The 16,381-nt window shown below is 42.1% G+C and overlaps 1 protein-coding gene across 2 annotated transcripts in view; it reads right to left on the reverse strand.

The window, feature by feature from the left end:
* Window positions 1-1,184: 1,184 nt before the first annotated feature.
* Window positions 1,185-16,381, reverse strand: part of dscamb (Down syndrome cell adhesion molecule b) — a 156,201-nt gene continuing 141,004 nt past the window's right edge. The window contains exons 27-33 of one of the 2 annotated variants that reach the window (XM_050072287.1): window positions 15,904-16,080; window positions 15,418-15,448; window positions 15,057-15,172; window positions 14,741-14,890; window positions 11,395-11,595; window positions 10,671-10,973; window positions 1,185-2,587 (exon numbers count right to left, since the gene is read on the reverse strand). In XM_050072287.1, coding sequence (XP_049928244.1) covers window positions 2,034-2,587; window positions 10,671-10,973; window positions 11,395-11,595; window positions 14,741-14,890; window positions 15,057-15,172; window positions 15,418-15,448; window positions 15,904-16,080 — 1,532 coding nt within the window. In that variant the 3' untranslated portion in view covers window positions 1,185-2,033. Of the gene's footprint in view, window positions 2,588-10,670; window positions 10,974-11,394; window positions 11,596-14,725; window positions 14,891-15,056; window positions 15,173-15,417; window positions 15,449-15,903; window positions 16,081-16,381 lie in introns of both variants that reach the window. The other variant, XM_050072278.1, reaches the window with a different exon arrangement.

The raw sequence follows: 16,381 nt of genomic DNA on the forward strand, positions 1-16,381 counted from the left end.
AAACAAGCACTGCAGGTTGCAAGCCCAGGCTGAAATAACCGTGATGACATCATGACTAATGAACTGACATAAATCATGGTAGTGACCCTTTAACCCTCCATACTGCAGCCAGATATTTGTCATCTAATAAGGTCACAAATTAAACAGAAGTATGACGCTTGTGAAGCTTAATCGATGACTGTTTGGTCACTGCTGTGTTGGGATATCAGGTTTTAAATGGATTGGATCTCTGCAGTGGTTTGACCCTCTGTTTGACCCCCTTTAGGCAAGAGGGTCACCAATGTTTGGCAGGTCAGACTAGAGAGTACTGTGCAATTCACATGACCTTAGTTTAGTCATTCCTCAAATAAATCAGTGTGGAGAAGATTGTGTTAAACTTAGAGATACAAAAACAACAAAGTGACTTGGCAAAAAAGAGAGGAAAGAGTGAGTGTAACAGAAAGGGAGAGAAACCAGCGCTGAAAGGAAAACCGATGCACTTTGACCCAAACTACTGCAGGAACAAAAAGGTCTAATCCTCAAAATTCATCAGTGGTTCACGTCACAAATCTGAGGGATCACGACATGATAAACCGGATAAAATACAATCAGTAATATATTCCGCAAAACCAAATTATGTTTATATCTTCAGGCTTTTCTTTGCTATTATCTTGTGTAATACTAAATTTTACCGGCCCCTCTTATATTTAACAATGTGGGGAAGGAAATTACTCGTACAAACAGTACACCCCATTAAACCTGTGACAATGGGAACACAAGCCATTAGGTGCCAAAGTTAATAACCACATGCCGGTTCTCAGCATAGTTCCTGATGTCACATTGAAGACGTAATTATCAGGCATAGATTTAAGGATGGTCCACTTCAAGTCGAACCAATAAGAACCTAAGTAAATGGTGAATGGACCTACACTACTCAGGATTTAACACACTCACACACCAATGGAACAGCCATTGGGAGCAATAGGAGGTTCAGTATCTTGCTCAAGGTTGCTTTGGCATGCAGACTGGAGGAGCAGGGGGTCAAACCACTGATCTTCCGATTAGTGGACGACCTGTTCTACCTCCTGAGCCACAGCTGCCCAAGTGACAGGTGGAAAGTGTGAGCAAAACATAGGTCATAGAGAGTGGGACAAACAGAGACATGGACGAATGTTGGGCTCCACCAATATGAATCAAAGTCAGATGTGTGCAAACATGACTAAGGACTTTATTAACCAAATCATTTTCCCCGTAATATCCACAAATAAAAGTGATCTCTTTATATATATTCACATTGTATAATTTCATAGTGTGACAAAAATTCTCTCTTTTTTTTTTTGGATTTCCAGCCATTCCTATTAATTGTCATTTGATCAGTCGCCATGCAGTCGTCAGAAAGGTTGAAAAACATTACGATTGGTCAGCATTGGCGGTCGTGTCCGGCGTCACTCTTCTTCTCCTCTATTGGCTCTTTGTAGTGCTAAAAACCCCCTCAGTTACCCAATCACAGATTTCATCACACTGCGACAATAAAATAAAAATAAATTAAGAAAGCAATGTTCTCCTGCAGAGTCCTCCTCCTCCTCCCTTTCCCTTCTTGTTTTTTAGATATTTTTTTCTTTTTATATAATAATAATAGTAATAATAATAATGACTATAATTGTCCTTGATATAAATTCAATAGTATTTTTTCTCTTTCTCAAATTTTTAAATAAATCATTTTGGCAATCCTCATATGTTGTCACTTTAGAATAAAAGAATACTCAAGTAGAAAATAAAAACTGTGAGAGAAAATTCATCAGAAGAGGAGCGAGGTGTGAGAGAATGAAAAGTGTGAAAGCAACAGAGAAGAGCGAGAGAGGAAAGAAAGAAAAGAGTGAAAGAAAGAAAGACAGACTCAAAGAAAAGCATCCACTTCAGAAAGGCTCTATATACAACAATTTCTGTTGTGGTAAACTGTCCATCCTGTGCCTGTCGTCTGTCTCCTGTCCTTCTTCCTCCAGTGTGTCTGCAGTAGTCCTGTTGTCTGAAGCAGTCCGGTGTGTGTCCCAGTGTTATACCAGAGTGTAAGACTTGGCATAGGGGTTGTTGCTCTGTTTCAGGTGTCCTCTGGAGTCCAGCAGTGACTCCTGGGAAGTGCTGAGCTTGGCAGCCTGTGCTTGGGCCAGGTCTCCCGAGGAGGGGACCTCTGCCCGGACCTCACCCCGGGCCTCTCCCCTCTCCCGGACATCCCTGTGGGGGAGGGTGGAGGCAGTTCCTGGCTGCCACTGCTGCACCTCCCTGGGTGACGGCACTTCCATGGGGGTGGGCTCCATGGGAGGTGGCCTCTTCAGGGTACGGCTCCTCTGGGGTTCCAGGCAGGTCTGGCCCATGGCTCCTCCTCCACCTCCTCCTGCTCCTCTTGTTTCCCCTGTAGCACCAGCACCAACTCCACTTGCTCCTGCTCCTCCTCCTCCACTACCACCACCTCCGCCTCCTCCTCCTCCTCCACCACTGCTGCTGCTGCCACTGCTGCTGCTGACCCCTCCACCTCGGGCTGCCAGTGGCACGCCGCGGTTCAACAGGAAGTCCATACGGAGGTAAGGTGGCAGGTGGACCAGCTCTCCTCCTGGGAGGACACAGGAGATAATTAATGTTTAGTCCAAATATAGTTTGTCTTCATGCACAGTGATATTCTGATGAGCTGTTGGACAGTAATGAGAATACTTTAAAGCAGCCTTGATTGATTTCTTAGGCCACCTGGGGGCAGAGGAACAAGCTGTAAAGACAACAGTCATGTGACCTTATGAAGTCGATATGAATGAGTAGCAGTGATTGGTTACTGCAGACAGTAGAAAAGCCTATAGTGCACTGTGATCTTGTTGACATATCACCAAATTCACACACTCAGCAGACTCAGCACACTTTAAAAATGTAAGCATGCATCCTTTTAGCTCTGTTTTTGGTCTCCACACACTCCTGAGGGAAATATCTGACTCTTTAGCTTCTAAATACACCACAATGTTCACCAGTTAGTCACTAACTGTTTCTGTCTGCTGCTGGATGGCGGGCAGGAAACTTAAAGTGTCTATTTTTTAGCTATTTTGCTAAAACAAAAACAAAGAAAGGGCTGAAAACCCTTATAAAAGTGGGTTGTAAAACCCAGTTGCGGATCTGCCGATCGGTGGCCCCCTACCCAGAGGGCCTCCCCCACAAAATTCCGACATAAAGACATGGGGCACAGTCACGTCGCGTCACGTATTGGAGTTGGGATTTTACCTGATACACAGAATCAGTTTTTGCAGCGTGTGGTTGCTGCCAGCTTCACTGTGTGTGTATTGAGTTTTGCCAAGTGATAATGCAGTTGGTTAGACAGGATTTAGAGGCGCATAGGTTATATTACTTGCTTCTAAATGAATTTACTGGATCGTTTTAACAACAGGATGCATCAATTTGATAATTTTTATCATTTTTAAACAGGTTATACTTATTTTTTACCCACTTCTATGTAGTTTTTACCTACTGGAGGGCTGCGGAGCCACACACAGAGAAGAAAAAATAGACTCGTAAAAATAACATTGAGCGGCGTGGTGCCTTGGCTGGCAAGTGTGACTTTCGTGGTCAGTGTAGCAGCTTCAGTTGATCATAATGGACTCGCTCTGCTGCGGACATGCTGTGGCAGACATGTCTTGCTGCAACTGTATCCCATGTATTTTGGGCGTCAGGGAAAAATTATTTCATTATCAACTGCATGTGAAACTGCATGAGAATAATGATATTACAAAAATGATATGTGTCGTGAAGATATTATTAAAAATTTAACAATAACAACAAAAACTCATATAAAACACTGACATTTGAATAATTATTTTTAAAAGACACCCAGGACTTTATTTTTCTTTTTTAAATGCTTTGAGCTACATGTATATTCTGACTGTAAGAAATATCCAACACTGCAGACAGGATGGTGTCAGCACGCAGAGGCCTCAGCCGCTCCCCACTGGTGCTGTTTGCAAATGGGGTCAGTTTGGTTCCATGATGATATTCACCAGAGAGTCTCTCGCCCCCGCAGACTCTCTGGGATCCCCACTGTGTACAGTATGTGCTCTTAACATTTCGGAATTTCTCCATTTGTATTATGTCTTCCTCTTGGTTTGAATTAACTGCACAGAGAGAGAATCCATATTTAACTCACATTCACACTGTTACACTTCGGGCCCTTCCGCCATTATGATTCGCATAACTATTATTTTAATGTAATACCAATTTTCCACCTAGTGTGAATCTATTTGATTTTATAGTTGCTATCAGGAGGAATGTGCAGAACATAATGTAATAGGGAGCTGGATATTACAATGTTATCTTTGCTATCATAGTCAGGGAGTGACGCAGAGATTAAGTTATTGAGTTATCTTTTCTTACTGCGAAGAAACTGAATGATGGACTATGCCTATATATATATATATACACACACACATATATATATATATATATATATATATATATATATATATACTACATAAATTTGTGCTTGCAGTTTTATCGAACTCCCTCTCTGCTGCAACTTTAGCTACACTGTAGGAGAGGAGGAACTGGAGTCTTATTAGGAAACAGAAAACTTGTACGTGCCTGTAGCAAGATAAACCAGGTCAGATTTAATACCTTGACTGAGTGATACAGCACGATTAAAAGCTGCCTCTTCAATCTTTAAGTAATTGTGTGAAGGGTTAGATAAGAGGATGAGAAATAGAGGGAGAGACACTCTGATTCAGTTCAGTGAGTTTATAGTACCTCTACCGTTATTGAATCCGTTTTACTGATTGGATTACATATTTAACAGAGCAAATTAGTCTCTCACAAAAAGGGTGTTGGGTTGCCAGATCTGGTGTGATGCAACACTTAATGAGCAGAGGATCTGTCTGTATTGTTTCATGACTGTGGAAACATTCAGCTTTCAGAGGACCAGAGATCACTAAGCATTTACAGGTGTACAATTCATCGCTAAAATAACTTTTCAACACGTGTTCGCTCTCCCACACGTGCCGGCACACTCACATGTAGACAGCCCACGTGTGCACTAATGTAAGCGTATACCGTATGTATGTACACGCACGCTTCTTGCCAGCCACTCAGCGTTAATGCCAGCACAGACGAGGCCGTCTGCAGATTCACTCCAACATGTGACCTTGGAGAATGGATTTCTGGGTTCACAGGGAGAATGAATAATTTACTGTGTTTTATAATAAGCCCGATTAGTGCCAGCAAAGATGATGAATGGCTAGGAGTGTTAATTGAATTAAATATAGATTTAAGTGTTTCTGTGGGAGCTCATTAGAGATGTAGTTTGAAAATTCATCAGCCAGTAAATTGCAGATTGTACAGTAATGGGACAGTATGTATATAACCAGAATACAACAGCAACAGTCTGCCGAGCCATCGATCTGTGTAAGCGTCTGTTGCATCTTCGAAGGCTCATGTTTCCTCCGACCTGCATTTCTATACTGTGTGTGTCATTCAGGGACACACGCAACATTTTTACAAGCCTATCATAAGCTGCCTGTTGCCTGTAGCCCTGTAATTACCTGCACCGCTGTAAAAAGTTTACGAGCAAAGTGCTGAGGAACAAGCTGTAATGGGACACGGACCCAATGGATTTGCTCTTATGAGGCACTGAAGAGAGAGAGCACAAATAAATAAACTGTTACTCTCATAACAAGTTTGTCAGATGTGGGTGGTCACATGAAATGAGATGAGACTGAGAGAGAGCGAGATGAATGAGAAGCTGCCTTTGGCCTCCACAACACAAGGTGAGGTCAGCTCAGGTCAGTCAGATGTAATAGAGACACAGATGGGGTTGAAGCTGGGTCATTCGCCAGCTGTCAGTCAAACTGCTCTGCGCTGGGTCTGGGTTTCAGTACATTAATACTGTTATACACTCTGCTTAGAATTTACAGGAGGGGAGAGAACATTTATTTTTACTGCAGATTATAAAGGTAAAGGGTAAACGAGATAAAGAGGTACAGTTATATGGAGCAGACTTTTTGCTTCGCTTCGTCTTTCCTCATTTTTGATTTCCCTTTTATTCCCGTTTTTTTTATCTCCAATATTTTTGATTGGAAATCACCAGTTGATCCATTTCAACGTATGCCATAGGATATACTGGACTCCCCAGAGGAAATACACCACCAAAGCCATTCCTAATCTTTACTGAATTTTGGGTTAGAACGACAGTGATATCTGACATGATTGGTCATCGAATCCCTAGAGACCCAATTCTTCTCTTAGTTAACGATGACTCTAAACTGAACTTGTTTGAAAAACAGAGGCTCTCTGGCTCAACCGCAACAACGAAAATGATCGCCAAAATCACTCCACATTTACCAGTGCTTAGCTTATTTTAGTGATGATGATATAGTGATGCTCGAACTATCCACAGTAAGGATCAACAAAGCAAAGTCCTCAACTCTCAGCCTTTGGAAAGACACAATATCACAGATTTCCAACCTAATGTTCTCAGTGCCTCAAGAACCAGCACTCCAGTAATTAAGTGTGACATGTTAATTTGAATAGAGACCGTAGGGGTGGGGGTGGAGGGTGCAGGGGTGTTTGTAAATGTTGAGGGTGGGAGAGGGAATGTTCATACCATTTGTTACCTTCTCTGTACCTATAACATACCTGTACTGAATGAACAAAAAAAAAGTCTGTTTGTAAATTGGTAGCAAGCATATAGTATTTAGCAGTCTAATTTCATTGTAGGTTCCCTCAGGGGTTTTTTCATCCCGCTGGTACATTTTCTTATGTTACTGTATATTTTTTCTTTTGTTTTAAGTTATTATATGCACAAATAAAGAACTAAAAAGTGATTAACTGATCACCATAACTATAAAAAGTAGTTGGACTCCTCTTGTTCACATACTTTTATGGACTTTTGGTCTTGGACTCTTTTTCATTGTTTGGGCGAGGCCCATTTGTTACAGTGAATAGTAAAGCGGCACTCAGTATTTTTATATAAATGCTGGGTTGTAGAAACAAGGAACAAATCACCGCACTCACGACCAGAGTATGCCATGGTGCCAGAAAACCATGTGTAAACTTGTGTAAAAATAGGATCTGCACACTTGGATCAATGCAAGTATCTTTAATTAACCAAGCTTCCAAGTGTGCAGATCCTATTTTTACACATATAAATGCTGGGTAAAATGACTGGATGCAATGTGAGAGGGCTTCCTTTATTCCATATCAAACCCCGGTTTTGAAATAAGGCGTCACAAATGAATGAAATATTTGTGTTTCCACATACTTTTGGCCAGTGTTACAATAGTAGGACTAGTTAACAAGAAATTAACAGTCAACTTATTCATATGCAGCAACAAATTCTTACAATAAAAATTAACATTGGTCAGAGCAGTCATTTACAAAGGCTCATCTCTAAGCGCTTGAGATCCTGTGATTAAAAAACATGTGTGAATCCAGCTACTCCTTACTGTATCTGGGTAAATCTAGGCTGAAGACTTTTCTGTTTGCTGCTGCCTTTTAATAAATCAAATTATTCAATTCTTACACTGCGACTGTGACTTTTATTCTCTTCATTTTATACCCCAGCTTGTTTTTTCTTATTTGCCTTGTCTTACACTTCATAGACTGTAGAGTCAGCTGAAATACATAACACTTGACAGAGCTAAAAAAGCTGAAAACGCTAACACACTAATGTAAATATATAAAACACATTTAGGCAGAATTACTCAAGACATAAGAAATGTGCTTCCAATTTTCCTGCTTACACCAAACTTTCTATATGAAGGCTTATATATATTTTTTGCAATATTAAAACACAGTTTGTAACAGTCCGCAACCGACCAGGAAACTGTAGAGGCAACACAGCCTGATTCTTATGCCGATAATGTTTCCCCCAAAGTAACTGACACCAGCGTCTAGCACTCAGCGATGCCACACCAGTCTAAGAGTCTGCTATTACACTGAACTCCACTGTGGCGGCTAAGTGCTGTTTTGTACTGAGTGACAATAGCGTCAGATAAGGTTGACAGATAGCCTTTAGGTGCCCTCTCTCCCCAGTGAAATGGTGATATGAGTCTGCCGTCCTGTGCGCAAACGTTCAAAACATAATGAGGCTTGAAACTTAAGACGCAGATCTGATGGCCTCAACCCTTGTCTGATCAAACTGAGGATTCTGGGAACGTGTACCCCTGTGCGCACACACACACACACACACAAACACACCTATGTTACCAGTCCTCAGACAGGACACCTCCAACAACGCTAATTATCAGTGGCCCCAGACACTCTATAACATGGCGGTGGACAGGATGATGGATGAGCTGTGTACACATGTCTGTCTGTTTGAATGTCTGTGTGTGGTCTGCAGCTCGCTGGCATGTTCTGCCAGAACTTGTAATTGATCTGCAGGACAACTCGGAGGAGCAGCGGGTCATGTAAGGTAAGACTACAACCTGAGAGGAGAGCACAGGACAGCAATGCAGCTTTCCTCAAACTGCAGATGTAATGAAAGACTTTTGAGACAGAGCCTTCATGTAGTTTAAAAAATAACATTCACTGGCAAGAAAAGTTTTCTGTTTTCTTTCAATAAAAGGCATCCCTGGGGTGCTATAGGAAGAACTGAATCTCATAATCCGTGCTCATGATGTGTGATGGGCTTGCCTACTGGGTTGAGGCTCTGAAAGTTGGAGAAAAAAATGAGCTACACCCACAGAGGGCCTAGAAAAATGCTGGTACACTTCCAGTTAGAGTCTTGTGTACTATGTGATAGTTTATATGGTGTATAACAACAGTCTGAGGACTAATGGGATGCACAACAGGATTGAAAGCTGATCAAAGTTGAAGTGGTGGCTGTCGTGGAACAAATATTAAATATTTAAGTATGTGAATGTCATCATGAATAACAATAGTATGTATGAGGGTGTACGATTCATCCATGGTAATGGTTAAGGTGTTTTTGAAAGGCCTCTTGGTCCTTCACTGTCCACATGCAGGCATGTAACAAAGCTCCGGGTGTCTGAAGGTTCAGATACTGTAAGATGAAGACCTTATAGATGTTCAGTGGTAAACAGATTGGACCAAGGGCTACATGACATTGTTTTGATCCCTCTAAGGTGGTTATACGTGTTTCTGTATGACATAAGAGAAACACTATATAAGGATGGATGACTGTGCTGTTAACTTTTTGGTATGTTTCTGTCCATGCACACGTGCTGTGCCAAGAGGTCTGATCAGATTTGTGTTGTCATAAACATACACTGCACCAAAATTTAGATGCAACACTTTTGTTTTTGCTCTCATCTTTTAAAAGTTTAAGATTTAAGACTTTTTTCATGCACTCAATAGATGTATTTCTCTCAAATTTGTGTCAAAAATTTGTTAAAATCCGTCTTAATGAGCACTTCTCCTTTTCCAAGATAATCCATCCACTGACAGGTGTTGCATTTCAAGAAGCTGATTAAACAGCGTCATTACTACACAGCTGTGCCTTGGGATAGTCACAGTAAAAGGCCGCTCTGAATTGTGCAGTTTAATTACACACCACAGTGCCACAGATGTCACATGTTTTGAGGGAGTGTGTCATTGGCATCCTGACTGCAGGAAATCCATAGGAGCTGTTGCCCGTGAACTGAATGTTCATTTCACTACCATACGACGTCTCCAGTGTCATTTGTGTGAATTTGGCAGTACATCCAACCGGCCTCACAACTGCACAAGTCAGGTCAAGACCCTGGTAAGAACAATGAGTATGCAGATGTGCTTCCCTGAGACAGTTTTTGAAGATTTGTGCAGATATTATTTGGTTGTGTAAACCAACTGTTGCATCAGCTGTTTGGGAGCTGGTCCCAGATGATCTTGCAGGTAAAAACATTAATGTCGAGGTCCTGGGCTTGAGTGGTTACATGCGGTCTACAACTGATAAGGCCAGTTGGATGTACTGCCAGATTTACAGAATCAACATTGGACATGTCTTATGGTAGCTAAGTGAATATTTAATTCACAGCTCTGGTGGACATTCCTGCCGTCCCTCAAAACTTGCAACATCTGTGGCTTTACGTTGTGTGACAAAACTACACATACCAAAGTGTCCTTTTATTGTGATCATCAAAAGGCACACCTGTGTAGTAACGATGCTGTTTAATCAGTTTCTTGATTTGCCACCTGCCCGTTGGATGGATTATCTTGGAAAAGTTTAGGTGCTCACTAACACATATTTTAACAAATTCCAAATCTACTGAGTGCATAAAAAGTCAATCTTTATGAATTAATCTTAAGAGATATTTGAGGGGTTTCCTCAAACAACAAACGAATAAGTGATACCATATAGTTTCCTACAACCTGATTGGCAAAACAGCTTTAAACATAGAGACCAAATTATTGACAACTCTTCTGCCAAGAAAAATTATGTGATACAAGTTCTTATCCTGTGTCCCTGTGTTAACTGTTCTGTTATCTTTTATTATATGTTAAAAGGTGAGAGAGGTGTGGGTGAATGCAAAAGGACCTTTCAATATTTGCTAAGCAACTAGTATCACTCTGTAGTGATTCTAAACTGGTTTCCTGTAGAAAATAAAAATGAAAGCTAGATGATGATTTCAAAATGTACTGCCAGAAAGGTAAGGCGACGGAGGGGTTGCGTGATAATTAAGGGGAAATATAAGGCTGAATGAGCTGTGTGGTAAACTTCGCTTCCTCACCAGGTCTGTGTGCCTTGGGCACGGCCATGGTCATGACCCGACTGACATCCTGAGGTTTGGGCGGCGAGGCGGTAAAGCGGCAGATGCCCGACTCAGACGGTGTGCTGGAGGTCAGGCTGTCAGTGTAGTCGTTGGTCCCTGCTGTCATCTGTTCGGATGAGGTGTCAGAGATGAAGCACTCGGTGATGGTGAACTTGGCGTGGCGGAGCTGCTCTTCCATCTTGGCGTGTTCGTAGGCTCTGGCCAGCTCCTCGTAGGTGGATGACGCACTCTCTGTTGATACCATGCTGCTCCGTGCACGATCTGATAATCACACATCAAGATACACAACTTTAACTGGTGTTGTAGAAGGTGAAAGGTGAAATTTAACTTTATTTATGAGGTGTTTTTTGGTTTGTTTTTATTTTTTTTATCTACTAAAAAAGTATCGAAGACAAAGTGGGAAATGGTGTAAGTTTAAGTTGGAGTCACACCCTGAAAGCTTCAGCCAAGAGCACGCCCCAAAGTTACACTTTCAAACGGAAAATCTACTGCCAGTGTGTTTTGGATTGCACAGAAACCAAAGTGAGAGCCATGCAGGTCGCCATCATGCTAAAAAACGTCACAAATCAACATGATTTCTGTCACACACGCCCATCTCTTCAATCTTTACTCTAAAAAAAGGCTGAGTCCATGTTGTTCCTGGATAGCTGTGATGGTCACACTCCACCCTGCTCCACTCTACCTGTGTCCTGTGAGGGGCTGACACTGTAGCTGTCGCTCTCCTTGTCCACAGATCCGGTGGCACGTGGCGTAGGGAGTCTCCAGTCAGTGGTCAGGGTGTGTGAGGAGCTGGTGGGGTGAGGCCGGTTCAGGGTCCACTGGCTGGCATAGCGGCTCCGCGCCGCGGCAGGACCAGCTTTGGCAGTGCGTCTGGCAGTGGGATCTGTTGAGAGCGGGACAAACTGTTGATGAACAGAGCTAATAACAGCTACTCCATTTTCCACTTCTCTGACACATTAACTTGCACTTTTACTGAACTCAAAATTCAAGTCTGGGAGCTTCTATTCTGTGAATAAATAGATATTAGTGCTTGAATAAAACCATAAATTATTATTCCATTTATAAGCACACAGTGTTCCCTGACAGAGTCGTGCATAGCTGGGATTGGATAGTATAAATTGCATTTCTTCAAATTTCTCCTTCAAAATCCAATTATGGCAACTGTGTTAGTCTCCAAGAGAGTATTTCATTTCCAAATAACTCTGTCAATAATAGAATGGAAATAAAATATTTCTGTCATCCCTGCACAGAATAAAAAATGCTGTCTTTAGGGATGGCATCAAACAAACAAACAAACAAATACATTCAAGCCAACAGGGACACATTTGCCTCCAGCAGCATTTAGGAATTACCGCACCTTCAGCTGCAAGACAAACAGCTGAATTTTTGATCATACATACAGTGACCCAGCTAATATCCAAACAGCTGTTTAGATGTGTCTCTTCAGAAACCAAAAACTGCATGATTTATAGCTGGAACCTTAGAACGAGAAGGGGAATATGTGTCTTTCCCACTGTGTTGCGGTACAAATCCACAGTTCACCCCTTCAGCGAGCAGTGAACATTACCATCCCGCAGCTCTCTGCAATGACATTATCATCCATCTTGAGATCTAACTGTCTCTATATAGACATATAAATAGTATCATATTCAGCCTGACCCAGACAGGCGGCTGCTCTGTGCACCGCTGGGCCAAATCAGAGTGGGAGCCTTTAGAAAAGGGTCTGGATTGGATCTGTGCAGAGAAGAATGGTGCTGGTAATTGTAGTAGGTCAGACAGTAATCCTATCAGCGGGGACGGAGGGATGAAATGATGGAGGTGTTTGGCTAACAGCAGGGAGGGGGGAAAAAAGGGATGAGTCAGCAAAGTGAGTTCATGCCCCACTGGCCAGGTTAAACGAACCGCTCATACCACTATAAGCTGATGTGTAAATGCTTGTGTGTGTGTGTGTGTGTGTGTGTGTGTCTATGAATTTTATATCCTTGCGCATGTGTTTTTATTATACTGAGCCATGTGTGTGTGAGTGAGTGTGTGTTTCAGATGCCCTAATATGTGGCCATACTGTTGCTGACTGCAGATAATGAACATACTTATAAAGCACGGTATGTTCATGGAAAAAGCAGCTTATATCCTCGTGATATTTGGCAGATTATTGAACTGATATGTTGTGCTTCTGTTTGGAGTGTGCAACTTAAGTTTAAAATTAGACACAAAACTTTCATTTGAAACCAATCAATACGCACAAGACAACTTGCATGTCTATCTGTGCTAAAACAATCTCAAAAGTGAACATTAGTAATGGTATTTGAATCTGTATTGGCTAATTTGGGTGGGAAAATATCCAATTTTTGCACTGACTGCACAAAATCATTTCAGTGCACCACTAATCTGAGCGTGTGTGTCCACATCTGTGCGTGCGTGTGTGCACTCAGGCCCAACTGGCCAGTTGGAGCGGGGCAAACAGGTGAGGACGTGTCAAGATGAGGCAGGGAGATCGCTAGTCTTCATCTGTTCTGCTTCAGTGGAGCTGAAACACCAGAAGCTCTGCAGCACGGCCGCAGCGTCTTTGTAATCTCACTGCTGGAAGGCGGCTCACGGGTTGTTTATGGTTAAGCAAAGACAAAGTGGAAAAGCTATTTTCCTTGCTTGTTATTTAGATGACTGTGCAGTGAAATGCTATTACAAGTGTTTGTATTTTATGGTGCTTAGGCAAATATTTTTTTAAAGTGCTGTATGTGGCATTCAGAGCATTATTACAGCAGCAAACTACTATTTGCTTTGTAAAGATATGGTGGAGTAATGGCGTCCTGAGCAAAGAATGAAGTCAGGCTCTCTCTCTCTGTGTTGTAATCAAAACTTCTGTGGCGCGTGCATGTGAGTGCATCTGAGTTCCTGTGTGTGTATATCCCACTGGCTAGCTAATCACTGCCACTCTGCACTGCACTCATTCAGTGGTTACTGCTGAAAACACTGTCCCCATGCAGAAACATAAGTCCACCCTCAGCACTGTTGCTGTTGTTTGCACTGTTAGTCCTGTTAGCATCATTAGCTTCTAGCTCCCAGTTCAGCCACCTCCATGTTGAGAGCCATGTGTAAGCAATCCCAGCTCTGACTCTGAATCAAGGAAACACTTGATATCTGCAACTTTTTTACCTCTGCTGGATTATGATGATTTGCTTTTCATGAATGCCCCTGACCAGTGCCTAAAGAAGTTAGACACTGTGTACCATTGTGCTTTGCGCTTTATTACTGGTTGTGGAAATCGCATACGCCACCGTACTCTATATGCCACCGCTAAATGGCCATCTTTGTATGTCTGCAGGCTCTTGCTTTGGTTGTTTTTATATAACATCTATTCTTGGCCTGGTTCCTCTTATCTGTCTACATACATGCGCAGAAACCAAAATCAATATGGCCTTCGCTCTCATAATATTCTACAAATGCTGGTTCCAAGGGTGAGAACAGAACTCGGCGAAAAAAGCTCTTAAATATGCTGCTCCTTCTTCCTGGAATAATTTACAGAAAGATGTGAAACTGGCAGAGCTGATCACTGTGAGGGAATTTAAGTCGAATTTAAAGGATCGAGAAATTAGCTCTTTTGGTCAATGTGATTGTTCCTTAATCATTTTAGCAATTATACTCAAATCATATTTGTTCTTGCTCCGGGACCTTGTATTTCATGTTAATTGCATACTGTGGTTTTTATCGATTTGTTGTGTATGACAGTTGTATATGTCTGTTTGCCTTGTTGTAACTTGTAACAATGCTTTATGCTGCCCTCTTGGCCAGGTCACTCACGACATGCTCTGAATGTCGCATACAGCTCCTTTAAAGTGACACCCATCTATGAGAATATAACTGTGTAGATTGAGGAAGCAAATCAGCAGTGTGACGTTCATGGCTGCAGAGTAACCAAATAAACCACAAGACACTTATTCAACATTATGTTAATGTTAGTAACACAGTACTGGTATTATTATTAGTAGTAAAGGAAATAAATGATGAGCACTGACGGTGGTGGGACTCACTGGTTCCAGGCCTGGCATCGGACACGTCCACCAGTGGTCCGGTGGCCTGGGACAGAGACTGGTAGTGGACTGTGTGGGTCACTGTGGAGGATTTTTGCTTATTTGTCTCCCCGAAGTCATTGTCTGTCAGCAGCACGGTGGACCTGTCATCTACGAGACAGAAAAATAGCAGGGAGAGAGAGGAGAGGCAGGAAGGAACAAAAGGAAGTAGAGCAAGGAAACAAAACAGAGATAGGAGAATAAGACATTCATGTCATTTGTAAGTACAATGAAGATGGAGGCTGACGAGCACAAGGTCTCACTTCAAGCATCTTACCGATTGTCTCCATGGTGTCCCTCTCCTCGATGAGGAGCTGGGCTCTGGGGATGTCGATGTGCATTCTTAACGTCTGCTGCTGCTTGTTCACTGTGTCTGGAGTCCGTGTGTTCTTACTGCGCAGATTAATGAGAAAATTTCATTACTTTTCAGCTGCGTGGTTTTGCATTGTATCGCAGAAATGCTAATTCAGTTCCATTTAAGTTGATAAGTAGCTGTAAGGAGGCAAGAGGGACAGCATATCCTGAGTGCAATATATTTGATTTTTACTGATAGGTACTGTAACTCTGGGCTACACTGTGATTTATGTCCGCTGCTTAAAGGAAAACAGCGGGCATAAATTAAAATTAAGCATACATACCTCATCAGCATTTCTGCCAGGCTTTTGGCATCTGTGAAGTCAGCAAAGAGGTAGTTAATACCATAATAGTACTGTCCTAGTTGATAAGCTACAGCGGTGGAAACACTGTACAGTCACTGACAATTCAGCTTACAAAAAGGCAACGACAGCATGTGAAAGACTTTGAAAAATGAACATGGAGGTGTTTCACTTGAAGAGACAACTACGTTCTTAATTAAAAAGGCGAATTTTAGCCTCCATTTTGGTTTAACTCAGCTTAACTGGTTCAGGTGCAGCAGAGCACAAAATGATTTTAATTACATGGCACTCACACACTGGACACACACTGGACAAGTGCACGTCTTTTTACATGTGTGTATTCAGCATGCGAATGTGCTTAAGGACTACCTGATGTGGAGTCTTCTTTTTGTCATTCAGATGAAGTGTATTCTTACTCTATAAGATGCACTTCATACAAAATAAACCATCATTTTATCTTCAGCTCACCTCTGAGTCTCTTGAGCCTCTGCTCCCTCCGTCTCCTCTTTAGCACCATGAGCATGATAAAGACCAGGACGGCCACCACGAGAACAGAGGTGATGGTCACCACCATCTTCAGTCCCCCGCTGCCTGACATGTTGTCCGAGATGGGATCTCCTGTTTTGAGCAAGGGGGGGATCGTACCTAAGGAGAAGAAACATTTATGAGCAATTAGACACCTAGAGCCTCATCTGAACATTCACCTGGAGTGCTGCAACTTGAATCTATTTGCTAGGCGAGGTATGACATCTTCTTTTCTTTCTAATGTTTAGTTTTGTTGCTGTTTATGTGAAACATTTCTTCAAAAGCAATCTGCTTTGCTCACTCTATGCAACACCAAATAATAATGTGCAACACCAAAATAACAATGTTTAAAACAACGATAAAGGGTGGAAGTAAAAGTCTATTGCAGCCAGACCACTCATGTTTATTTCAATAGAAGAAC

Source organism: Epinephelus moara, chromosome 2, assembly GCF_006386435.1.
Source record: "Epinephelus moara isolate mb chromosome 2, YSFRI_EMoa_1.0, whole genome shotgun sequence".
Lineage (NCBI taxonomy): Eukaryota > Metazoa > Chordata > Actinopteri > Perciformes > Serranidae > Epinephelus > Epinephelus moara.